This window comes from Haemaphysalis longicornis, unplaced genomic scaffold, assembly GCF_048455015.1.
Source record: "Haemaphysalis longicornis isolate Haplotype H1 unplaced genomic scaffold, Haemaphysalis longicornis Haplotype H1 scaffold_18, whole genome shotgun sequence".
NCBI lineage: Eukaryota > Metazoa > Arthropoda > Arachnida > Ixodida > Ixodidae > Haemaphysalis > Haemaphysalis longicornis.
Genome location: NW_027526282.1, coordinates 9,239,872 through 9,266,144, shown reverse-complemented (window position 1 = coordinate 9,266,144; position 26,273 = coordinate 9,239,872). Strand labels below are relative to the sequence as shown.

Sequence of the window (26,273 nt, the reverse complement as noted above, 5' to 3'; positions counted from 1 at the left end):
CACCCCTCCCCCTACACTATATAAAAAAAAATAATAGTTATCGGCGCCTGGTTTCGATCCCACGACCCTGTGGGCGGAACGCGAGGTACATGGTGCTCTTCCCACTGCGCCACAAAAGCGACACAGAATCAAAGGGTACGAACGCGCCTTGTATCCTTGACTCATTCAAACTACGTCAAGAAGCTGCTGATACACGGCAGCAGTTGCATCGATCTCGTCTTCACCAGTTGCTGCAACGCACGACCACTGCTTAAAGACCCCTTAACAGTACACTTTAGCGACCACGAAGCCGTCGTTCTCAGCGTCCAATACAACGACAACAGCAACAAATAAATAAATAACGACTTACAACAACCTACTCCTTGCCTTCACTTCTTGCGTCACAAAAAAAAAAAAAAGAAAAATTGGGCCCATCTCTCCACGAGGGGGGACTCGAGTCGCAAAATCGCGAAAGTAATAATTAATATATGAAAGAAATAATAATAATTAATAGTAATAAGCAATAATAGTTAACACATTCACTACCACCCCACCCCCCCCCCCCCCAAACACTAACGTTAACGCAATACACCCACCCCCTACGCAACGCATTTACTCGAGTCCCCCCTCGTGGGGAGATGGGCCCAATTTTTTCTTTGCTGGGGTGCCTACATTCACATGCTTCCGCCGCGATGGTGGAGACACGTATACGTTGGACCGCCATTTTCGGTCACTCGCTGCCCGCCGCAGCAAGGTCCTGTAGCAAGACCGCGCTACAATTTTCGCCGCAACATGGTTTACTCGCGAAGTTTGAATGATCTTATCTATTTCGCGCTGCTGGGTTTTGTGAGAAATGAAACACCTGTGTGTTGAGTACTTTGACCCAATAGGGACGGCACAGGACCGTTCAAAAGGTGTCCCACCCGGAACGGGAATTCCGTTTTTTATCTCCGCCTTGTGATATCGTTCGTTTTGATTAGCCCTGGCAGTTTCACACTCGCTTTCTCTCTTCTCAATTTCCTGGACCCCGTCGGCTTTACCTCGCGCGCGCTGGGCGCGGGTCTGGCGGGCTATAAATAGCGCCGGATGGCACGGGTGTCGCGTAGCGCGCGGCGCCTGGCTGGCTCGGCTGCCGTGAAGGGGAGGGGGGCACAACGTAGACGTTTCTTATTTTAAAGACGATAGCCTTTCTTGGTCTACTTAAACCCAGAAATTTTGGTCTGTCTGTATGTCTGTCTGTTTTGGTCTGTCTGTATGTCTGTCTGTCTGTCCGTCTGTTTGTGACTCGATTCAGCCACTCGGCCAAAGTAAAATGTATACTGCGGTATAGTCTTATATACTCACAGCCAAATGTGAGTGTCTAAGCCCGGTTTATATGTTCATACTTGTCAACCTTGGTGAACAAGAACAAGACATTACGCAAATATAAGACCGAAAATTAATACACAAGGGATATTTACAGTGTTCTTTTATTTTAAAAAAATCATGGATGCATGGTTTTTAAATAGCCAATGATATTCTACATCTACTGCAGAAAACCGCCGCCTGCTGTTGCCCGCGCCACCTCCTGGCGGCATATGAGAAATCACACGGCAACAGCAACGAAAGGTTCCACTAGCTAGGTTCCACGTTCTGCTTGGAACGCACGTTGAGCACGGCAACGCGGTTCTATAAACCTTGAAGTCGGCTGCCTCGATTCACGCGCGTCTCCGCCGTACTGTAGCGCTGGCATCGAGGAACCCGGCCTGTAGCAGTAGACCACGGTAAATTCAAATCGCCTTGAGCAAACCGTTAGTGTGTTTACCTCGGGATGAGCGCGACGGAACCGGAACAACATGAGAGGTGAGCGGGAAAGCCAAGGGGGGCATTTCCTTGGCATATTTCAACAGAGACTATCGTCTTTTGACGACATTTGCACCGAAAGGAGCAGATACTCGGCGAATTTCTTAAAAGTTGGGATTACAGATAAATGTTCACAAATCGCGGGAGAACGTGCCAATAGAGTAGTTTAAATAGGTTCTTAGCCCACCTGTCGCGTGAGACCATCTACTAGTCCAACATTTACCAGCACCCCAGTCGTAAGACATCCCGGTCATACGACGCTTTCTCGCGGTCCCTTGAAAGTCGCATTATCGGGGTTCCACTGTATCCTTAAAACGCGTTTGTTCCCTGACCCACTCCGCTCTCTTCTTGTGCCTTAATGTTACACCTGTCATCTTCCGTTCTATTGCTCGCTGAGTCGTCCTCAATTTAAGTTGAACTTTCTTCGTGAGCCTCCAAGTTTCTGCACAGTAGGTGAGTACCGGTAAGATGCAGCTGTCATACGCTTTCTTCTTCAGGGGCAATTGTAGGCGGCCATTCATTATCTAAAAATGCCTGCCGAATGCACTGCACCCCATTCTTATTCTTCTAATTATCTCTGCCTCATAATTGGGATCCGGGGTCACAACTTGGCCTAAGTAGATATATTCGCTTACCACTTCCACTGCCTCGCCACTTATCTCAAGTCGCTGTGCTCTCCCGAGGTTATTGATCATTACTTTAGTTTTCTGCATATTAATTTTCAGGTCCACGGTTCTCCTCTGTTTGTCCAGTGCGGTAAGCGTGCTTTGCAATTCGTCCCAGCTTTCGGCTCAGGTTAAAGGTCCCCAGGCAGTCAAAACCAATCCAGAGCCCTCCACTATGGCACGGCCTATAGGTCAAGTGTAGCTACAGTGCGTTAAACCCCGTAACTTGTGACAGCGTTCTCCAACATGCACATGCTTTTTGCACTTGTTCATAGCACCGACGTCGTGTTTGCAAAAACTCCCGACTTGTATGGCCGTGTGTGCGTAAATCGAAGGTCGGGTTAGCCTTGTGGGTGTGCCAATCACTTAATATCGTGGGGCAGGTGAAGTTGACGGCACGTGAGTACAAGAAGTGCACCCCAGACCCGGGGAACGCTGATTCGAGATCTGGGCAACCTGTGTCATGAAGTGTCGCCTGTCTACCTCTCGAAGAAGTTCGCGCCAAGACGAAAACGAAAGCGAAAAACGAGACGCAAACACAATGCAGCGGTAAGAGATGTCTGATAACTACCTCCACGCTTTCGCCATCAAAGCACGTCAGCTGACTTAAGAGGCAGACCATTTTTTTGCTTGTTATAGTGTCGACCAGCTAGTGACTAGTGCTTCAGGAGCGTGGACTCCACCATGAGTTGTTGCTGGATTGATAATTAGGCGTGCCATTACGATGTATACTGAACAAGCATACCTAATACGGCGGACACACTCCATGCGTATTTGCTCTCATAAGGGCATGCCCTCAAGCGGTCAGTTTATGCCTCAAAAAGTAATGCACGTCTATTGGTGTTGTGATAAAAAACTTTCACATTTCGTTTTTGTATTTTGACAGACTACCGATGACATTTCTGTTTTCGGACTTCCTGCGGATGAATCGTCTGTTTTTACCATCTTTTTCCCCCACTAATCTCAGTGTTCTGGTTTTTTTCCGACATTCTGTGTTGATTCACTTGCAATGTGCAGGTGCCTGTGCGCTCTCCTTGCCTATTTCTTCTCATCCAACTTCTTAGGACTTAAAGTAACTTTGTGCATCCATCGCGCGAATAGAGTACTAGCCGATATGATTCCGCACTTCATTATTTTTGTCTCAGCGCAAGGTCCAAGTGCTAATTGGCCTTCCGCCTTTTGGTTCACTTTCAACCTCGACAGGATGTCTACTTTAAACACAGTACAATGCTCGAAAGTTTCTGAGGTATCTCCAGGGTGATGCGCGTGCATCGTTTTTTCACGTTAATGAAGGGATTTCTGTATAGCTACCGGAGACTTTAGTAGAAGTGCCGTGGTGATGCTTGTACTCATCTTTGAAAGAGCGCCAGACGACCAGTTTGGCAGCATGTCAATGCCACATATATTAGTTTATGGTTTAAATGACCAACACACATCACGGGGTAGTGACACGCAGACTGTCTTTGCTGCTGCTATTTGAGAAACTTCTACGCAAGTTCCTGCAGGTTGATCGCACTTGACCAGTCATCCTTAAGAACACGTTTTGAGAGGGCAGGCTCTGGAGAATGCACTTGTCTCGATGCACACTCTGACTGAAACTGCACGGCACTCCAAGCCCATGCGTAATGGAATGTGCTTCCAGTAGAGAAAGACGAAGTAAAGTAAAAAAAGCTACTTCAAAGAACAATTACTACTGAGTGATGTAAAATGCAGGTAATGTAGCCTCTGCGCATGCGCTCTTTTTTCCATTCCCCTGCAGCACGGACACGAGCGTGCTGGAGGCCGGCGCCAAGGGAGCCATGGCGTGTCTGAGCGTGGTTGGAGCCATCGTGGGCAACATCGTGGCCTTCATGGCCATGATTCACTTCCTCAACGCCGTCTTCAAATGGGCCACCGGCATCCTGGGCCTGAGGGACGTCACCTTCCAAGTATGTACAGTGTTTGCCAAAATTTTCGAGGTCAAGGGGAAAGTGTGCTGGCCGCCCCAAATTCGATGTACAAGCTTACGTACCGAGTGAGGCAAAAACATTTTATTTCAGAAAGCTAGAGCAAACACCTTTCTTTCGCCCTGTCATAAAATACGTTTCTGACATGTAAAGGTATAGTTTACTCTTTGAATGTTCGTGGTCGAGAAGGCTTAGCAAAAGCCTAGAAAATTTTGACAAAGGGCTTACGTGGCAGCAGCAGGTAAGGGATCACAGCATGTTCTGAGGATAGCCAATCTCTCCATGCATCCTCACTCACTGCGTATTAAGGAAAAAGCTTTAAGTGCTCCATTGAGCGAAGAGAGGGAGAGAGAGACAGAATAAACTTTGTTTGGAGGAATATCAGTGATGATGCATCTTGAAAGTGATGCTGGTTGTTAGGTCGCCTTAATGGCTGTCAGCGTGACAGATCAGCGACCTCGGCAGCCGGGGCAACCAAATGTGCCTGCAGGTCTCGGTGCGAGCTGCTCAGCGCGGCCTTCCACACCGTTGCTCAGATAGTTTTTCGGGAAAAGGGTTTTTTTTTGGGATAGCCCAGGCGATATGGCATAGTGTCATGACTGCCACGTAACCAGCAAGCGGAAGTAGGGTATACAGTTGGGTGGATGTGAGTCAGGACAGCAGAATTTGGAAAGATGCCTGCCTGAAGAAGTCGCCACGTGTGGGCCTTATAATTGTCCTCCCGAGGACAGATCAAGCGCGATAGGTGGTAGTGCATAGTTATGTCGTAAAAGGAGACTAGGAGATCCCGCGTGGATCGCGCCCCGTGATTAAGATAGAGGCTAGGCCCAGCCCGGATGGATCGTAAGTCCTCGGACGTGTTTGTGGGCCGCCTCGTTGCCTTCGATGTCGGAATGCACGAGCGTTCGGGTCAGAAGAACTGCTGGTCGCATGGTTCGGGCAGAACTTCGGGTCAAAATTTTGAGTGCTGGCTGTAAGATGCGTCCGGTGGAGAAATTTTGGAGTGCAGTTTTAGAATCGGAATTGATCGTGCTGGGAGTGGGGTCGAACTTTAGAGTTAGGGCTATGGCTGCGTCTTCCGCCGTCTCTGGGCGGGTGAATCGAACAGTGGCCGAACTGAGAAGTTCCTTGCGGTAGTTTGTGGCTACAATGGTATATCCGCCATGGAAACTGTATTCTGCCGCATCCGCATACACAACTCGGGGTTTGTCGCCGTACATCTTATGGAGTCCTTCCGCTCGTTTTAGTGTCCAGGCGACATGATGCTATGGGTGCATATTGCGTTACACAGCGGTTTGATTACAAGTTGGGAGTGGATTGACGCGGGGGCGGAATGCAGTTGCGTGAATTTTGTATAGTGGCCGATACCCAGTTATTGAAGGATATGCCTCTCCGTGCTAGTTCGGGCCAGTCGCTCATAATGATCTGTTAAGTGGTCTTCTATCAGCTCTTGACATGTACAGTGAAGATGCATCCCGTCAAATTGGGCAATGGAAGTTCATGGAATGAGCAGAAGCGCTAATTTACAGGTTCGCCTAAATAGCACGCCCGTTTTATCGAGGTCGGCTTCAGTTAGGCGGGGATAAGGGAGGTAGTAATATTGCCGGCTTATGACCCAAGATTGAAGAATGCGAACTTTTCGCTTTTGATAAGACCTTTATGGCGGTTAGTGACCCTCCGGACAAGTCGGGCTGTCTGGCCTGTGGCTTGGTTCATTACGTCACGAAGCTCTCACTCTTATGGTTGTTTAATATTCTTAGTCCTAAGATTCTGGTTACCGAGAACTCTGGGATTGGTTTGCCGTTTATGTCGAGCATGATATTCGGTTTCTGAGAGGGCCTTTGAGCCGGCGACAGAAGTAAAAAAGCTCGGATTTAGATGGAGAGCAAGAGAATCTCGCTCTACCAGCTTCCCCTGACGATCTCAATGTCCATCTGCAGGATTTCCTCAATCCGGAAATCGCTACCTCTGATGGACCACAGAGGTTATGATAGATACCCGGAATTTTTTCGTCTCTTTGGGTTTTTTAACATGATCAGATTGAAAAGAAGGGGTAGGGGGAAGAACGGCTCCTTGAGGAAAGATTAGAATGCTGGTGGACCGAAAGCAGAGGGATATTGCCTAGGACAGTTACAACCTGTAACAGGAAAAAAAAAGCATTTTGTGCCTAATAACTTTTTTGTGCGTGCCCTAAGCTGCGCTAGTATTAAACCAACAATATAAAACATAGGTATATTAGTCCGTTTTAGTAATATCACACGTCATCACGCTGCTACAAAGGGAAAACCAATAACAATTATTATTATTATCATCACCATCAGGAGTACCCCTTCGTCTGAGAGAAGGGTGGCGAGGTCACCCACGTGTATGACACCCGACCTGTCCGAGAGAGTTTTTGATATTACTTGTGTGTGCTCCAGGATTGATCGATTGCCGGCCTTCGAGGAGGGCCTCGTGACCAACGTTGTCGAAGGCCTTGGTCAAATCTAGTGCCAGCACTGCCGACGAATCTAACCTGTCAGGCGAACTCTTATGACGTGATGGATTCTGATCATCACAGATAAACCGACTCGGAAACCTATCATCGTATGGGGAATTGCTCTGGGTCTATGATGTGACTTGTCAGTCGGGTGTGTGATGTGCTCCATGAGCTTACCCAGACAGGGCGTAGATGTTCGAATGCGAGAGGCTTGTTCGGCTTGAGCATCCGAACTACCTTGACGTGTTTTCACAACCGAGGTACGGGGACTGATCATGTCGCACTCGTTCATGTAACGCGTTGGGGATGCAAGCGATCTGTTATCGAGATTGCGCAGTGCTTTATTAGTTACGCCGTCCAGGCCAGGAGCTCAGTTGGTGCGAATATTTGCGATGACCACCCTGAGCTCCGCGTCCGAGATGTCTCGGTCTATTTCAGAACTTGGGAGGCTTGTGTACTTTGGGAGATTGGGGCTAATACTCGGGGAGTTCAGTCAAGGAGTTCAGTATCGAATCCTGGGTAATTGTGTATGACCTGTGTTGGGCGGTTCCTCTTTAGGATCGATGAGGTGTTTGAGGAGCTGTAATGTTCTCTCCATCCATAGATTTCACTGAAGCTGATGGAAAATTTGGTCTCATTGGTCTAGCGTGAGCTCGGTGACATGTGCCGCCTATTTCCCTTTCCAGTGAGGCCATTGGCACCTTGAAGAAACTCAGCATCACTTGCGATAAACGCTTTCACTCTTCGCGTCTGAAAGCACTGTGAAAGCTATAGTTATCGCCAGCACAGGACGGGACTGTGTGATTTGCTCGTCGCAGCAGATACGTCTTCTATTCCTGCTTCGCTCTTGTAGCTTTTTTAAAGTTGCTATCTAATGTGTTCATTGCTGCAACTGAGGGAAAGCCGGCTGATAGCCACAACACCACTCTAATGATGTTATTTTTGCGGTCGAAGAATTCCGAGACTGGGAAAGAGAGAAAAACCTTTTGAACTTGTTTTTTATTTATCTGTTGGGCATAGAGCAGTATTTTTTGCCTGGGGTACTTTGCGACCCCCTAATATAGATACTAGATGTTTTGATTGACTACGTTCTGTAAGCATTTAAGATTTCGAAAAAAAGTTGGCAAAATTGTTGCAGCGTCCCTTTTAGCTTTTGGTTGTGTCTTTGTCAGCGCTAACGCTTCTAGATGTTTCGGTAGGCCTCTCAAAGGTGGGAAAGCCTGGCATCAATGGTTAGGAATGGGATGTCCTGATCAAGCTCTCTTGTGGTGGTTTTTATGTCCATTAGTAGTTCCGTCCACGTGTCTGTTTGATATTAGAACGTCATATGCATTGCTCTTTCGGAGAAGTCGGAATTCATCCCGCTCGACTAGTGTTACCTGACGGGGAGTGTATTTGATTTTGGTCGTGTGCTTAATTACTGTATCGATAATAAAGTAATCCCTACCGAGGATGTGACCGGTAACGTCTCCCTTTTCGCATTTCGTATGTAGTGCAAAGGTAAGATCTGGGGCAGTGTCAACTTGGACGTTGTCACCTATCTTGTTGGCTATTTGGAGTCGGTAAGAATGCCAAAGTGGTGTAGCTGCATTATCGCAGGGATTTGCTCCTTTTTTATTACTGCATCGGGAGCCCCACAAGTGGGGCATTAAAATCTCCTACCACCACTAGCACGTGGGGTCCTACGTCCCTGGGCGTAAGAGTAAAAAGGTCGATGGTCTCGATTCCGATATGGACTAAATACATTAAGAATGAAGATATCAGTGGCTTCGCGCTTCTTTGAAAAGATGATTATTAGATCGTGATAAATGTATATACTGACGAATGGTTGCATGGTCGCCGGTAGGTTGCGCTTGACCAGGATGGCTGTGCCGGGATTTCGGGAGTCCTGAAAAGCTCTATAGCCGGGTAGTTCAATGTTAGTTCCGGCTTCTTGCAGTGCAAATGCATCGGAAGGAAATTCAAGTGACTGGACAAGAGGTTGTAGTTTTGGACGTTTTCGTTTAAATTCACGGCGATTCCATTGCCATATTTTAACTGTACGGTTTGCGTCTGTTTCTCTCAACATGAGGAGCTTAAGATTGCTGTGACGGGGCTGTTAGCAGTTGGCTATGTATTTGTATTACCATAGACTTGTGTATATTTTGCACTGCTTGAATGCTTTTAAGGGTGCGTGCAATGTCGCCAAGTTTATCGTTGACTTGTTGAGGGTGGGAGCGGTGAATTACGTCCGTACCAGAGGGACCTGCCGGGGTGAACACTTGTTTACTGCGTGCTTTACTTTCGTCCCGCAATGCTTGTCTTTTAAATGGCTTCGTGAGGCTCTGCGTAAAACATTTCGCCTCTGCCTTAAGACTAGCTAGTTCCAGCCGAAACTGTGCAGAGGTTTGGGTAGTCTGAGAGGGAGGGGTGTTTTTCGAGGAACGGTGGGACGCCTCTCTGCCACAGATCACCTGTTTGTCGGTGGTTGCTGTTGATGCTGCCGGCGGCGTCTTGCTCCTGTATTAGAATTTAGTCGCCTGTGGTTGCCGACTAACGGCGATCTAGATCAGCTCTGCAATGGGGACTTGGATTTGGTCCGATTGCCGGATGGAGATCGAGAGTTTGAGCGGCCTCTTTCTCGCTCCGGCAGGATGGGCCATTCTTGTGGGTTTTTCAGGATCAACTTGAACTTCTGCCTTGACGTCGATTGGGGTTCTTGTCGCTGTTGGTGTCTTCCATCTTGCGAGGATGGTAGGAGGCTCCGGGGGGTTGGAATCTACGCGGGTAGTCTACTGCCCCGTTCAGGTACTGTCCATTGAAGATCACACTCTTGGGGGTGCACGGGTGTCTGTCGGTAGGGTTGACTGCCGCAGGTGTGGCGGCGAGTCTCAGCCGCTGGACACACCTCTGGTCGATGGCCTACTTTCCAGCAGTGCGGACAGGCCTCCGTTTTCGGGCGGAAGGTGTAGCAGAATTGTGTTGTTTGTCGTTGTCGGACCGAGTATGGTACTACGGTGCCTTAAGAGATAATTCGGGTGGATTTGGAAGCTCCCATCCTCCTGGCATTTAGAATGCTGAAGGCCGGGTTGGGATCTTTAAATCCTGTCATGATGTCGTCCGGAGATTCGTCCTCAGGGATGTTGAATACGCGTTATTGTGTTTATACGGTACAGAAAATTGCCGCTGGTGTAAAGAGTAAATATAAAAAAAATCTCAATAATTCACATAATTGTCCACTAATGCGTGGCATTCTTATTCCGCTTGTCTACAGTATGAGTTCTTTAAAGCTCTTTTAAGTCTTCCTTCGTTTCTTTCCACAAAAGATGCAAATTTATACCCTTTTAGCGATGAACTGCCTTCACTTCGATAATTGTTTTTTTTTTGAAGATCCAAGGCGTACGAGAGTTGGTCCGTTTACGCAAATTTTATTCGTACTTTTTCATGGTTTTGCGCAAAAATTTTTCGTTTACTTCACGGTTTCCGGGAGAGATGTATATGATGCATATTTTTGATTTTGTCAGATCATTTTTGTAAAAATTATTTTTTTGTATTTTTCGTATTTTTGTTTTCCAACATTCTGTCCGACAAATTATTTTCATTTACACCATTATAACGATTACAGCTGTTACTTCCGCCATATAGGCTTTTTGGTAGAAATGCAGGCCGTTACACAATTAGCCATTTTCGCTATTTTTTATTCGTATTTTGAACGTATTTCTGGGGACATTTTTTGTTTATTCTTCGTTTTTGGGGGGAGATGTATAAGATGCATATTTGGTTTTGTGAGAGCATTTTTTTTTTAAATTTTGTTTATTTTTCTATTCTTTCTATGTTTTGTAACCGACAAACTATCCCCATTTACGCTATTATAATGATTACAGCGGTTCTTTCCACCAAGTCTGCATTTTCGTGGAAATACAGGGCGTTGCACGGTTCGCCATTTCCACCTTTCGATCCGTATTCCAATGTTCTTTAAGCGGAGTTATTTCGCTTATTCTTCGGGTTTCCGATGCACGTTTCCGATTTAGTGAGATCATTTTTACAAAAATTATATTTGTATTCTTTCCTTTCATTCTTCAAAATTCTGTCCGACAGAGTATCTCCATTTAGGTTGTTACAACGATTAAAGACGTTACTTCCCCAAAATCTACATTTTGTGGAAATGCAGGGCGTTACTCGGCCCAGGCTATGGGGGTACTAGGCGAAGAATGCTACGCATAAAATGGAAACACGTTTGAGTTCGCATTGTAAATGAACCAATGTCCGCAGAGTGGATGCCTACGTCATCATCACCCTACTTCGGCACGTTTCTAGCGGTGGCACAAGCTAGCTTTGTGCCTGCAGCGTGACATGGGATAGTGAAGGGTACGGGAGTAGATTATGTGGACGCCAGCCACGAAGAACTCTGTTCTCGGGGTACTGACGCGTGGAGCGGGTCCAGTCCGCCTGTGAAAGTAATTCATGCCAAAACATCTGTGAAGTCTTTGATTACCATCATCAGTCTTTCGCCTTCAAATCATGTAAGCAGACCTAGGGGATCCGGGAAATTTTAAGAGGAGCTTGTCAAAACATTTACTCGGGAGGGGTCCTTGCCGGATTTCGTAAATTTAGTAGATGACGAGCTGTTTTCGCATCGGGTTGATCATTTGGCCGCGCCTTGGCCCTCACCCCGTCCGCAGACGATCCTGGGCAAGGCGTTCACTCCGCTGGCGCTGAGCATGGGTGTGCCATGGAAGGACTGCGCCGACGTGGGCGAGGTCATCGGCGTCAAGGTGGTGGCCAACGAGTTCATCGCCTACACCTCGCTCGTCGACAAGCAGCTAGACGTGCGTTTTCTTTCCCCCTAGTACACTACTCTTTCTTTGGGTTGCTGCTTGACTGCCGGAGCATGCTGCGTACAAGGGGCAAGGATGTATTGTCCGCTCTTGTCTAGACGAGTCTGGCATCCAGCAGCCTTCATGCATAGGATGCAGACACTTCAGCTTGTGCCACGGGAAGAACGCAGCCTTTTATTTCAAAACGAAATACAAATTTAGAAAAAAGAACTGTTGCACAAGAAAAGCAGAAGATTGGCCTTTCAATGTAGGGATCTCGCTCTGCGTACTCTGCAGGGATGTAGGAGGAGCTGGGCCCTGTTTTAACAGCGGAGAAGTTTAATCTTGGGCTTGGGCCGGTGGCGTCATACAAAAAACGTACCAAGAAAAAAGATGCTCGCCGTGCCTCCTGGCGAGGAGGAGCAGCATGAAAGCATCGCGCGCCAGCAGAGAGCGGAAGGCATGCGGTAGCTTCCCGCCCTAGCCGTAAGTGCGTAGGCAGGTAACATCAGCAAAGCTAATCTTCGCACACTTAATTCCCTTCCATACGATTACAGCTAAATCTAATTCAGCCATAAGATTTCTGTGTAAACTGTAAACTGAAACAAAATCATCCCGACACTTTGATATTTTCTATGCATACATGTTGCTACGTGGCAACCCAGAGGTGATTATTCACGATGGAGGCGTATTTACTCAGTGTACATCGCAGAAGGACATGGAGGCACTTTGATGGCGCTTGACGTGCCCTGCCAATCCCAGAGTGTTATCTTCACTTCTGTTATTTTCAGCCGTTTATTCCTCTGCTCCCAAGCACTGTAGCACGTATCCTCAGAGGGAGAGGTTTTCAGTATCTCGGAAAGTGGTTTTGCTTAGCACAACTGCCGGAACTTGCGGGGCGAAGCTGCCGGAAGTGTGTGACATTACCCTGCTGCGGGAGAAGCACCGTCCCGGTGCCTGCGATGAAAGACGATCAAGGGTAGGTTGATCCCGTGCGTGAGTAGGCTTGAGGCGGGTGACTTCATTAAAGGAGCCATGAAGACAAAGTACAAGTTTGTTTTAATCTAACGATTTCATGTTTTATAGTTCCCCCAGCGCTTGTCCGGATACAAACGATGCTTTATTCACTGAGAAATTAATCAATTCAAGGTAAAATTTTGATTTTCCCGCTAAATCATGTGTTTTCGTGGTCAGCAATGACATCAGAGGAACCGAGTGCTCTGCAGTCTAGGGCATAGAGTTTCTTACAATATACACTAGAGAGGAATCTGGCGCTAGCGTCTATGCTGCTCACAACAAGGCCGTCGGTGTCGTCACGGACCGCCATTATACATCGCGCTCGCCTCAGTTTCATCATGGGCTTGGATTGAAATGTTTTAGTGACCGCAAATTTAAACAAAGTGCCACAAAAACGCGAAGAATACTGTGCACTTATGTAAGTGGAAAATAAAAACAGGCTGTTTTAAAACTAAAGAAAACGGAAGTAAAGCGTATTTTTGTCGGGATGGTTGTGCCTGCTATTCCGCAGGCCAAGGTTGTAGTCACAAACAAGGTTAATATTTGGGGGGAAACTCATTAGAGACTCTGATTTTATTAATTTTTCCATTATTACAAATAATAAGTTGTTTTAAGAGTTTGGAAAGTTTTTTGAGCCTGCCTATTAAAACGTTGCCTTCGTGGTGAACCGGTGCACCGACCGCCAATTGGTTTAACAAGAAAAAAGAAAACGTGCGTTAAACAGTCGTGCATGATGACAAGATAGGACGCATACAAGCGCCCGTATCTATCGTATTCCCATGGTCGTATCTTGTCTTCGTCGAAGTACGTTTTGTTTCTTCTTTTCGTAGGCTACAAATTTCGCGGCGGCATAGTATCCGCTCAGTCATGCGTCCTTCGACTGCAGCATGAGCAACGTAGGTGCGATCACGCACTGCCTGCTGTTTCACCGAACACGGCTACCACAGAACAAGAAGGATTTCGGCTTGCGTGTAGCTCGTAAACGTGTTAATGCATAGTGAAGAAAGCAAATCCCAAAAACCGCTTAAAAATCCAATTGTCATGCCAAGCCCAAGCCAAAAAGGGAGTCTTTCCATGAACCCCCACGTCGACATGGCTTACAAGGCGCAGTTTCCTCTCTAGTATACTTACTAAGAAACTCTATGGTCTAGGTACCTTGATTCACGCGTCCGCCGTACAGGGTGGAGACACGTATACGGTGGCGCCGCCATTCTGGGTCAGTCGCTCGCCGCCGAAGCAAGTCATTGTATCAAGACCGCGCTAAAATTATCGCCGCAGCGCGGTTTACTAGCGAAGTTTCAATCATATTTTTCGTGTTGCTGGATCTCGTGGGAAACGGAAAATAAGAACGCGTTGAGCACGTTGACCCAATTGCGGCGGCACGGGACCATTCAAAGGGTGTCTCCACACTGTACGGCGGCGCTGGCATTGAGGTACTCTACGGCGGCGTTCGCGCGTTTGTTTACGTTACTGAGCCCAGGATGGCGCCACCATACCGCGGCAAGCCGTATTTAAACCTGGCTTGTTTTTGTTCTGGGAGAATATAATCTTCTCGTGAAACATAGTGCTCGGTCGACAAATATGGCCACGTAAGACACCGTTGCTTGCGTCAATGGGCCAGTGTCGTCTGAGACAACCCCAAAGCCCCGCAGTGCTGTGCAGCTAAACGAAGCATAGTGCGCGCAGTACCAACAGCAGTATGCATCGGTAGTTCTATGTTTACTGTGCTTTCGGAACTTCCACTGTTTGTCCCACCATTCATGTTTCTTTAAAAAGAATGTGCCCTAAATTTAAGCACAAATAGCTCGTTCTGCAAGCTTATAAGCTCAGCTTAACTTGCGTTTGCTTTTGCCGGCCTCCGCCAATCGCAGAGCAGGCTGGTATGACATCATAGGTTCTGTTGTGGGAAATGAGCGAGTGTGTCGCATGGCCATTCCCTTTTTTCCTAATTATATAGCTTATTTGAGCGAAGTTTACGTTAAAACGGGTGTCAGTATGATTCTAACGAGACCGTCTTTTGAATGAACCAAACTTGTGTTTTGTCTTCATGGCTCCTTTAAGTTCTGGTGTCGGGTGCGCAAAACTGTCTGTGACGCCGGGCACAATTTTCGTATGTGACGGGTTCGTAATCGCACGTGGGATGCGATAAGAGCCAGTGAAGCGGGGCATGAGCTTTTTACAGGCCTCTAATGGGAACAACCCTTCGTACAAACCAGAAATCAAATAAAACAGCCGGGACTTTCCAGGCTCGGTGTCTACGTTTGGTGCACATCATAAGACTGATGCCTGCAGCCATTGCGAAGGAAAGCAACCTATGGCAGACGTCGGCGTCGCTAAACTTACACTAGAAGAAAAAATAGCCCGAGAGGCCAAAGCGTCGATAAGGGGTCCACACTAGAACCAAGGAGGCCGGTGAAGAATTGACAGGGTGGTGACATTCATCATACAGAGACTTCTGCGATGCCTGTGACGCTGAGAGCCTCCCACAGTCAACCTGCCGACAATGGTCAGCGTGGGCGAGGGTGTTGCAATCATTTACAGTGTTCGGGTCACCTGAGGCAACTTGCAGGGCGTCGGACGGTAAGGCTGGCTCAAGGCCAAAAAGGAGAAAGGGTGGTACGAAAGTGGCAGTGTGGTGACGGCAGGAATTACATGCAACTGAGACGTAAGAAAGTGCAACGTCCCAATATGGGCTTAGCACATTGTCAACACAAGTTTAAAAACTCATTACTCATATTTCAACTAGGGTTACATGCCTTTTCACTTCTGTTATGAAGCTCTAAGGACGTAAAACTTCGTTGTAGGATACGTGCAATAAATAGACATACGTGTTCGCGTAAAACAGTGCGTTTTGACTCTCCGATCGGCTTTCGAGCCTTCTAAAAACGAGCAGGAATATCACGACGGAAATGACCGCTGGTGATAACATTACGAGCCAAAGAGATGAATATAGCTATCAGTAGATGTATTGAAGGGGAAGACGCAAACGCAGGTGAAAGTGGTGCTAACAATTGATGCTGACGATGTTACCAAGCCCATTCATACGAGATATCGGTTTAACTTGCCTGTGATGTGAGGAGCGCCGAAGTGAATGTAGACCGCCAAGGGTTCTTTATTACTTCAAAATCTTGCGTAGAAGGTCATTCCTGCCTTGCGTCTCTGTTTGAAATAGTCAGCCACGTGAGCTTTGAATATAACTCACCCATCCACGAAGCAGCAACACCTTAACTAACCACTCACCTCCATGGGTGGGTGAAAAAAAAAAAAAAAACACTCATAATCTTTACCGCCCCCCGTGATAGCAAAAGAATTACGCCCTTTCAACACAGAGCAACGAACCGTGTATGGATAACTCTCAGAACCCGAGCGAAGTCGTCCTCTAGCAGCCAATCCCCCTTCCCGAACGCGCCTGCAGGGGGACTAGGGAGATTACACCCGGAGCAGGGATATCTTCGAAGCGCTTCGTGAACAAAAAATATCAGACCCCGATGGCCGAGGGTCCTGTGACGAGTAATAAGGCTTGGGCGCTTTCTACTTCCGCCGGCGACGGAACCATTTAGAAATCGAAGTGATCGGACAAGACAGGTAATATTTATTGTCCGGTGAGACGAGAGTCTTTGTCCACTCTGCCCGCCGTAGGTCCAAGTACCAACGCTTTCATTTTTCCCCTGATGCTGGCTCGGTCATTAAACTGTCGTTTATTTCCCTGGCTGACCCAAGCGTAAGACGGAAGAAGTAAGGGATATACAGTTAGACTGATATCGAGGGAAGACGGGACGGCTCCTTTGATGACATCCACTAGCCAGATGAGCGGCCAGCCTTTTCGGCGACCCAGATTTTAATCCCCAATGGAGACACCCCCAGAAAAAAAAACTTAATGTAAGGGAGCTGATTCATGGTTTTGAAATAAAAGCGAACAGCATAAACAAACGAGACAAAGAAGTAGAAAACCACAAAGACATCATCAGCGCCTGTCTTTCATTCGTGTTTTTAGTTCCTTTGTCCAGTATATTCTCTCTTCTATTTATTTGAGACACTCCCTTGTTTTAAAAAAAAGTTCACTCGCCCGTATTATACCCCGACGTCATACATGAACCGATATTAAATACTGTTTCGTTTCTCAAATGCAGCCCGCGACGAAATGAACCTGCGTTGCAACATAAATGCGCGTTACGTAACGCGGTGTAATAGGACGTCATGTGCGCATCACTAACATGTTCTCTTGAGGCTGCGCCGTTCTTTGCAGGCTGCCTCACATTGCATGAATGTGCGCGTAATCAAGGGTTTCGAACTAAGATTTCCGTGTTATTCTATGTATTACTTTCTAATTTCTTTTAGAAGTTACGAGGACTCGGATTTTTGTCTGGAATACGAGACGCTGTGAAACACGAGACATTCAACGCGACAAGAAGTTGGTTGAGGAACAAAGTCATAAAGTAATTGCCCTGCAGTTTGTTTTTTTTTGAACGAATTTTTCGCGGATAAAATATTTGTGAATTTTTTTATTACAATCTTTGTGATACGCACACGCGCCAGCACGTTTCTCTGTGTGCTGTTTTGCGAATTTCCTGGCTGTTTTGTTTATATAGCTATGTCGGTACCTTCAATGCCCAGGGAGCGTTACAGAACGGAGTTCGTTGTTGTGCAAGTAACGGAAAAGGAACCACATAAAAAGGAAAGACGCACGAAAAAAAGCGAAACCATCAATGCTAAACCATAGACATAGCTCACTGGAAATTTATGCAAATACAGAGGCTAGAGAAAAAACACCGAGAAGCAAGGGAAACACACAGAACGACACTTGTGAAAAGCAACGAAACAAATTATTATTGCAGAAAAACTATGAACACACAAAGCAATATACACACGGAAGCACACTACTATAGCGCCTATAGCGCACATAAATGTCGTTGAATTGTTAAGCTAAATTCGGGGGCATCAGGGATAATGGCTATCATGGCTGGCAAGAGGTTCCAGTCGTCCGATGTTTTAGGTATGCAAGAATGGAAATACAGATCAGTACGACAATGAGGGGCGTTCATTTTGAAAGGGATTTATGTGCGACTATATCTATTACGGGCGGGAAGTGGTAATTTTATGAAACAGAGTAAGCTTTCGCAATTTTCTGCAGAGGACAAGAAGAGGCAAGTTTAGTGTCCATTTCATTGAAGATATGCTGTCTTACGGGCGTAATTAGGATAAAGCGTGCACTGCGGTTTTGTACTGATTCGAAAGCATTAATAAGGTTGTCCTTCGCTGGATCCCACGCTGAGCACGCGCACTTGAGTTTACGGCGGATTAGTGTCTTGGAAAGCACTAGTTTTAAGTTTGAAGGAGGCATAAAGGATTACGTGGCAAATATCCCAGTGTTCGGTTTGCATTGTTTCTAATATAAACAACATTTGTTTTCCAGGATAGGTTGTTAATAACCTGTACTCCTAAATACTTGGAAGTAGCTTCCGTTTCATGGTGTTCGCCCTAAATGCTGTATAATATCGGTAATGTTCAGGCTAGATTAGATCCTCGTGAGAGTCTCATAATTTTACATTTATTAGTATTTTAGCGCATTGACTAAGTGTCAGACCAATTTGATGCTTCATTAAGGTCAGACTGCACGGTTGATGAGTCAGCCGTAGAAGAAATCACTCTGTATGCAACGCAGTCGTCTACAAATAATCTGATATGATATGTAATGGCTTTACGCAGGTCATTGATGTAAATGAGAAACAAGAGTGGGCCGAGCACAGAACCTTGAGGTATGCCGGCGGTCTCTGGGAAACATGATTCATAATAACTGGCTATAACAAACTGTGATCTGTCGGTTAGAAAGTTTTCAATTCATGCTAGAATACGGTGGTCAATGTTTAAGTTACATAGTTTCTGACAAATCAGTGGATGACAAACGTGGTAAAACGCTTTGGAAAAGTCTAAAGAGATGCAATCACTAAAAACGCCCACCATCAAGGGGGCAGGTCATTTGTGAAAGAAATTACCGTATTTACTCGCATAATGATCGCACTCACGTAATGATCGCACCCCTGAAGTTCGTCATCAAAACACGACTTTTTTTTTATTTCCCGCGGGATTATCGCACCCTGAACTTTCCGCAGCCATATGTTGTATGGGGCCAAGTCTAGCTGACGATGGTCGGGCGTAGCTATGTTTCTTCTTTCAAAGCGGACATGGCTACGTTATTGCCGCAAACTTTCCGATATTAGCGATATCGGCAAGCATGAGTTCATTATTGGCGCGGAAGAAACTTTCACTAAATGCACATAATGTACTCCCAAGAGAAAGAAAAAAAAACCGCTGAGGTTGCTGCGTCGGCAGTCGTGTCTGCTTTGATGTCCCGCGCTGTGCCAGCAGTAACCGCTTATTGGTCGACCTGATCTCACCTCGCAGGAAACTCGTTCCGGCGCGTTCCGTAATTCATGAAAACACTGCATTATACGTCACTTTTCAATGCGGGTGGCGGTGTTCAGTGGAGTTTTTATTATGCTTTTATTTATTGTGGTTATTATGTTTATGAGACGTACCGTAAAAATTCTGACCGGCAACTTACTTGTGTTTTCTGCGCTGAAACTTTTTGCACAAAACATTTACCTCGCGTAATGAACGCACCCCTAAATTTGCATCATATATATTTGGGAAAAGAAAGTGCGATCATTATGCGAGTAAATACGGTAACTGAACTTCACGGGAAAAAGGTTTCCGAAATACTTATTGCATGGTGAAAAAAGGAGTCATTTTCAAGAAATGTATCCAGGCTTGAGTGAATGATATGTTGAAACAGCTTCCAACGAATGCTAGTCAATGAAATGGGATGATAATTAAGGGAGTTATGAGTATAACTGGATTTGTTTATTGTCCCGCACGCCGCGAAAGAACCGTTGGCTGGTAGAGGTAGAAAGCTTTGCTTTAAAAAGCGCTTCCCGTGGTCGTTATCGAACCTGTGCCCCTCACGTTGCGGAACCAGCGTCTATCCGATTGAGCTATCGTGACATACCGGGCGCACGGATTTTATTTGGGTTCTTAGCGCAGGCGTCTGATTTTGACTTTGCCGCGGGTTCTAACGCGTGCTAAGGCGGTCCACTTTGGGAGACATCTGAACTCCTGCGGACGAAACGATCCGGGCCTGCCAGTCATGGAGCGCTTTCAGCGGTAACTTCAGGAATAAATGTGAGGTGAAGACATAGGCAGCGGAAACTTGGCGCCTTACTAAACAAGTGGAAAGCAAACTTAGGTCGGCTCAACGGGCCATGGAGGGAATAGTGCTCGGAGTAACACTTTGAGACAGGAAACTATATTCCTGGATCAGATAACAGGGTAGAGTAGATAGTAAATGTTTATTGAAAAGAACAAGAGGTCGGCCTGAGAAAGTGACCTTGGGCCTGCTACTTCCCACTTGGGGGAGGGTACTGGGGATAAAAAGAGAAAGGAGGGAATATGGAAGGTATGGGGAATGACAATGAAATCGACAAATGAACTATGTATTAGCAGTAAAACCAATAAACATCTCACATACAACGAGGCGCCGAATCAGATGATTATAGTCCATTTTTCAGCTCATTATTATTGCCCATATAAATAACATTGCGGCATTATTTCACAGTCTGTTAAATTTTGTCGCAACCTAGAGCCGAGAATCCAGAGAGGAGTCACTGAGAAATATAAGCAGGGCTTTAACGACTAGGCTTTGTTTCCTGTTGTCAGCCCACATGCCCACAATCTTTTGTTGGGACAGAGGGCGAGCGTCAAAGTGTAGTAATGCTGCATCTAGGTTGTTTCGCTCACTAGAGTACTTTGGAAAAGCGCTAATCAAATGTTTGATAGTCTCAGGACAACCGCACAGAAGGCAGTCCGGGCTGCCCTCCCGTCCGATTGTGTGGAGATACTTCCGGGTCAATGCTATTCCAAAACACAGCCTGTGTAGCAATGTCTCTTGACATCTGCGAATTCAAGGAGCATGACTGAGCCAGAACTTTCGCTCTGGATTGAGCCTGTGAAGGCGTTGATAAAGTAGAGTAGAAGATATCATAGTTCAAAAATGAAAAAGAAATGGACTTGTACTGGCACGTAATTAGGCGAAATGAGAATCGGTGGACTACCAGGGTGGACACACAGAGGCGGGTCTAGAAAAAAAGAAGGGCCAAATACTCGATGACGGGACGAAATAAGGAAATTCAGAAGCTAAGGATGGACTCGAGCGGCGCCATACAGGAGCGGTTCTTGGTCGATGGGAGAGGCCTTCGTCCTGCAGTGGACCTAGTCGGCTGCTGTTGTGGCTGACGCAAGAGCCGGGTCTCCTACAGCGGGTGGGGTGCCACCAGCGCTCCTGATTCACCAGCCCTGCACCACTAGTGCAAGTTGCACCAATTGTTTATAAGGAGACGTTTCTTGTCGAATACAAAGACCGAGAAACAAGAAACCACCCTATCCTCAGAGCTGTTTCCGTGAGCTTCTATTTCTCTGGATCCCGGTGGAGCTTGCTGCAAATGCGATTTTGCCCACATGGCATGTATACATAGTAAATACAACTATGCGGGTAACGTTTGAGACCGAGTAACTTTTGTGTGACTAATCATGCAGGAACTTAACGAGCGAGAAAGCTACCCTCGATAGTAAACTTTATACCTCCCGCGAGCGTGGGGCGATAGTAAAGTGTGAAAATACTCTAAGAACGAGTCAGTGTGTGGCGACCATGGCTGTATAGGCGCGTGTCTGTCGCATGTCGCAGGCCCGTTCGACGATGCTTGCCACGTACGCGCTGTCGGGCTTCGGCAACCTCTGCTCAGTGGGCATCATGCTGGGCAGCCTGGCGGCGCTCTGCCCTAAGCGCCTCCCCGAGGCCTCCGAGGTGGCCTTCCGCGCCCTCTGGGCGGGCTGCTCGGCCAGCATCCTCAGCGCATGCGTCGCCGGTGCGTGGCTATGTACATACGCTCTTCGGGCTCTGCGTCCACACAGCAAGCGTCACAGATAAGAGAAGAGTCACGGATATAGTCACTCATAAGAAGGTGGATACGTGATTATGAAACAGAGCACAGCAATAACCATGTTTATTTGCAAAAAAGAAATACTTACTGCATAAATCAGCCACAGCAATGAATTATGTAACGAATGGGGCTCAATTAAACACGGATCCACCATGACACTATTCTCGGGCTTGTTGAGAAGGCGAAATGTAGTTGTGGCAACGATTCTGTACTTCACGTGCAGCTATAGTAGGGCATTTCGCGTGTTATTGAAATAATTTTAGGGCGGGTTTTCATAGTTAGTGGTTAACCCATTTCGTGCGCCTAGTACAGGCCCTGCTGCTAATAATCTTTCCAGTTTATAATGCGCAGGGAGGAAATTCTTGGAGCTTTTTTTTATCGCAGAAATAAAGCAATAGTTGGCCAATTAAAGCAATAGTTGGTAAATAAAGCAATAGGTGGCCAAGGAAAGGGAAAAATTACAATCGTTTCTAAGCTTACCAAGTCTGTTCTGCTCTAAAGTGGCTAATATAAAACAAATGACTATTGAAAATATTTTTAGGTAGTATTCAAAAAATTAAATTAGGGAACTGTGGTTTAATGAATTCTCATGTAAACCGGCCGCAACCATGAACAAAACGCCTTTTGTTGGCACCCGCCGTAGGGAAAGAAGGGTACCACGTGCCGGGTACAGGGAATGTATGGTGCGTCAATAAAATAAGGACATTACTTCTTGATTATATTTTTTACAATTTCTAGCGCTATTTAAACTCAGGAACTTAATTTCCGGTATTCCTGCAGTTCTCAATAGTTATACCCGAACCAATGGTCATATGTAGGTGCTAAGACCTTTATCTGACATCCACGCTTTGTTTCGGCAGCATGGGAAAATACCCGGCAATTCTCTCCGATATGAGGATTTATGTACCGCCGATACAATTTCTGGTTATTGTACACTCATTTTCTTGTTCAGTAAGCTCCTATGCTTAATTATATTGAAAGATCCTTAAGACTTTACGGGCTCGAAGGACATTCTGGAAGGGGATGTTTATGTGCTGTCCTGCAAAACATACAATTTATCATTATTTATTTTTGTTAAATGTAGTTTTATTCACTACTAATGGCGAATCAACAAGGTTCAGTAAACACTAACAAAGTGAGATGCCCGCTGCGTGCGAGTGAGCAAGTCAGTGGGCGTGGATTTGGATGCATTCGCTTTTTTTCTCTGGTAGTCTGTAGTGCTCAGTCGGTTCTGGTGCCTTTATTGATGCTCCACTGCACACGCTTGTTCCCCGACGAGGTTCATGATGTTGGTTGGGCGGCAAACCTCTGTAATGGCAGGCTTTAATTTACGAAGCACTGCGCATGAACCCGGTGTTGATTCCTCGTGAACCGGAAGACAGATTCTAATCGGGTTTGTCATCGGGAAGAACCTCTTGTAGATTATCAAGCGGGGGCTAAGTGAGAGGCTCTGTTTTCCGAAGACCTTGCCGTTAAGGAACGGGCGCATGAAGGGCGACGCTATTTGTTGTAATAGTGACTTAGGGCCTCTTTTGCGACGTTTGTAAAAGTGACATTTTGATGTTTTTTTTTGTATGCTTCGTAGACCTTAACACATAGCTTCGCCCTCTCCAGGGAGCCTTACCGACATGTAGGCCCTGCGGAACGGTGATGTTTTCAACGCAGCTCCTCAAGAGCAGGTGGGTGTTGTATCTAATCGTTAGCCTGGTACCTTGCGTGTTTGTTTTTAGAGATAACCTAGGATTAAGAAAAACTCGTAGTCGAAGAGCTGAAATGTTACTTACGCGGTTTATAAGGGTATTTAGAGGAGACGAGGTGATGGCACTATTACGAATGAATCTTGCACAATGAGAGCATAAATTTACACTGAGACGAACTAAGTGCACAAGTTTACAAAGTATTAAATTGCACCTGTAAATAAAAGAGGTAAAGAAATGCTGGAGAGAACAGCAACAACAGCAACAATAACAGCACTGTAATAGCAGCAGCAGCAGCAACAGCAGCAGTAGCAGCCGGCTATCTAAAGCAACAAAATGATGCGCTAATTTAGTTATGTATAATGTGCTGAATATTAGCAGTGTCGCAATACCTATATAGACCTATTGCAAAGCCAATTAAACAAGGAGTTTAGGCTTACACTTTCGCATACCTGTCCGGTACGTCTCAGCCGGGGTCGCTGAGTCGAGCTTGCACCTTTGATCACCTCAGTGTTTCAAGATTCGTTGTTGCAATGCTTGCATTCAAATGAATAAGGCCTTCACGCCAATCAATAAGCTTTTTCGCATTATGGTTGATGGTACTAGTGCACGGGGATCATTTGAAGTGTTGTAGAACATGCAAATGGCACTCATTTTAATTTTGGGAATAACACTTTTAACAAAAAAAAATTGATGCTACGTGATGAACTTATTCCTTCTGTTTCGGTCTTTTTCAGGTTTCTTCTTCTCTCCGTCAATGCAAGATAGACGACAGCGCATTAACTTTATTTTTATTTTTGCACAATATGTACACAACCTTCCTTCATGTGTGTTATGGTTGTGCCCTCAGTGATGTTTTTCGACGATGCGAATCTAAATAAGCAGCCCACTCCTAATAAATGCATGGTTGTGTCGATGCGAGTGGTTATGTTGGTCGTTTATGCTCGTACGAAGCTGTGAAACAAATGCATTTTTTTCTTTTTTACGTCTGCGCAAGGATATTGCCTTGAGCTGTTTGAACAGGCGAAAGAATATTCCAACCTCTATGCGAAAAGACTGCGAGGCTGTGCTCTTGCTTCTAGTGTATAGGGATGATCTCATGATATTATGGCAGTGGGCTGCGCTGGTGCTCGACGACGAAGCGATGATGCGGTGATACTGCACCAGTAATAGTCGCGAAGATGATGATGACGAATAAAAGTTTACTGTTGCGTTTGTAGGGTACATAAATTAAATGTAGTTATAACAAAATTGGGTCCCAGGGTAATATGCTGTAGCGGGTCCATTTGTGATTGGTTAGAGGAATAGAATAATTGCAGCTGCTACCAACGAACAATACCTAACTTTGTTTACCTGAATTAACAAAATACAGGCTACGCATATATGGTGTATTGTGAATATTGCATATTTTCAACAAATGAGCAACGTCATATTGAACATTTATATATTTATGATACCTTGAGCAAAACTTTCAACTTACACTGATATCTTCTTACCTTGTGTTTGGCGCATTATAACCGAAAGGTTGTTGCGCCATTAAACCTCAACTTCATCATCATCATCATCATATTGAACAAATGAAACATACAGCTTTGAAAAAAACGTTGCCAGAAGTAAAAATAACATACAACTTAGTGAGTGGCTTTCTGTACTCAAATATCGGTACAATGAATCGATGTACATATCATTTATATAAATACGTACGAAAGCGGGAAAAACTATACTAAGCGAAATGTGTATACGCACGTCAAAATTCTATGCGATGGTTCACCAAAAATGATCGCATCAAGCTATTAAACGTTGATGGGCGTGTTTGTGCTTTAGTGATATAAGGTAACTCGTTGCAAATCAACAAAAACTGAACGTCTGTTTATCGTTGTACGTGCGTCTCTTGTAAATAAGTTGTTTCCAGTGAAGATCGCGTTTGGTTAGTGTTTTGTAGCTCAGTCTACCAATAATATTGATAACGTCGGGTTTGCTGCGAAAGCGAAACGCAGTTTTGGCGACCATGTGCAGCTTTCCCGCTCATGGCAGTCCGTTCAACAGCGATTAATCTGTAGTTATTTAGCGTAATGTAAAGTTCTTTCGCGCTGCTAATATTGGGGGTGAAAACTTGCTTTGCGCACAGTTTCAAGTCTTGCACGTTTTGCGGCTAGGTTCCTGAGCCATGGAAACTATCCCTTAGAAATGCATGGGGAGTGAAATTTGATCACGAATTACACATAAACTGTTCAGAATCCTGAAAACTTCTTCTAGTGTTTCTATCTTCCCGTTGAAGTCTTGCTTTGCGCCAAATATCACATTCCTGAAGTAATTTTTCTGGGTTCCTGCGAGGTTAGAATTTTGAGCGGGAAAGCTTGGTATGTTAAGTGCTATGATGTCCGAAATCGGAAGGAGATTTCGTTCAGAGAAGGTATACTAATGTGAGGATTAAAATTACTACAAGTGATTATGCGCACTTCTTGATTTTGAATTTGCCGGAACCGTCAAAACTGTGCCACAAAGACGAACGTAGCACAAGATGAATGACAAAAAACAAACAAACAAATGTCACAAGACACAATGGTCACCTGCAAAGATTCCGCAAAAGGGCTAGGCGAAAATTGCTGCGATTGGCCGCAGGTTTCGGCATCGCATCGGCCCTTGTTACGGGAAGAAGTGAATCCCCACATTCATAACTAAAGGGGAGAAGTCGTAGGAATCAGTCCAAGTTGTTTGATTCTACCTTATAACGAAGAAAGCTAAAGGGAAGGCAGAGAGACAGGCGCTGAGCGCCGTGGGGAAACTGGTGGTGGGTTTTAGACACTGCAAACGTTCAAGAAAGAAAGCGGTGGAATTGAGGAAACAAGACGCTTTCCT

General features: G+C 45.8%; 1 protein-coding gene across 1 annotated transcript in view; it reads left to right on the top strand.

Annotated features, from left to right (window-relative positions):
- The window catches only part of LOC144166561 (putative transporter YutK), a 52,962-nt gene extending 29,597 nt beyond the window's left edge, over nt 1–23,365 (top strand). The window contains exons 8-11 of the mRNA XM_077696059.1: nt 4,246–4,414; nt 11,573–11,719; nt 21,462–21,642; nt 23,332–23,365. Of these exons, the coding sequence (XP_077552185.1) occupies nt 4,246–4,414; nt 11,573–11,719; nt 21,462–21,642; nt 23,332–23,351 (517 nt within the window). The 3' untranslated portion in view covers nt 23,352–23,365. The remainder of the gene's footprint in view (nt 1–4,245; nt 4,415–11,572; nt 11,720–21,461; nt 21,643–23,331) is intronic.
- The last annotated feature ends 2,908 nt before the right edge of the window (nt 23,366–26,273 follow it).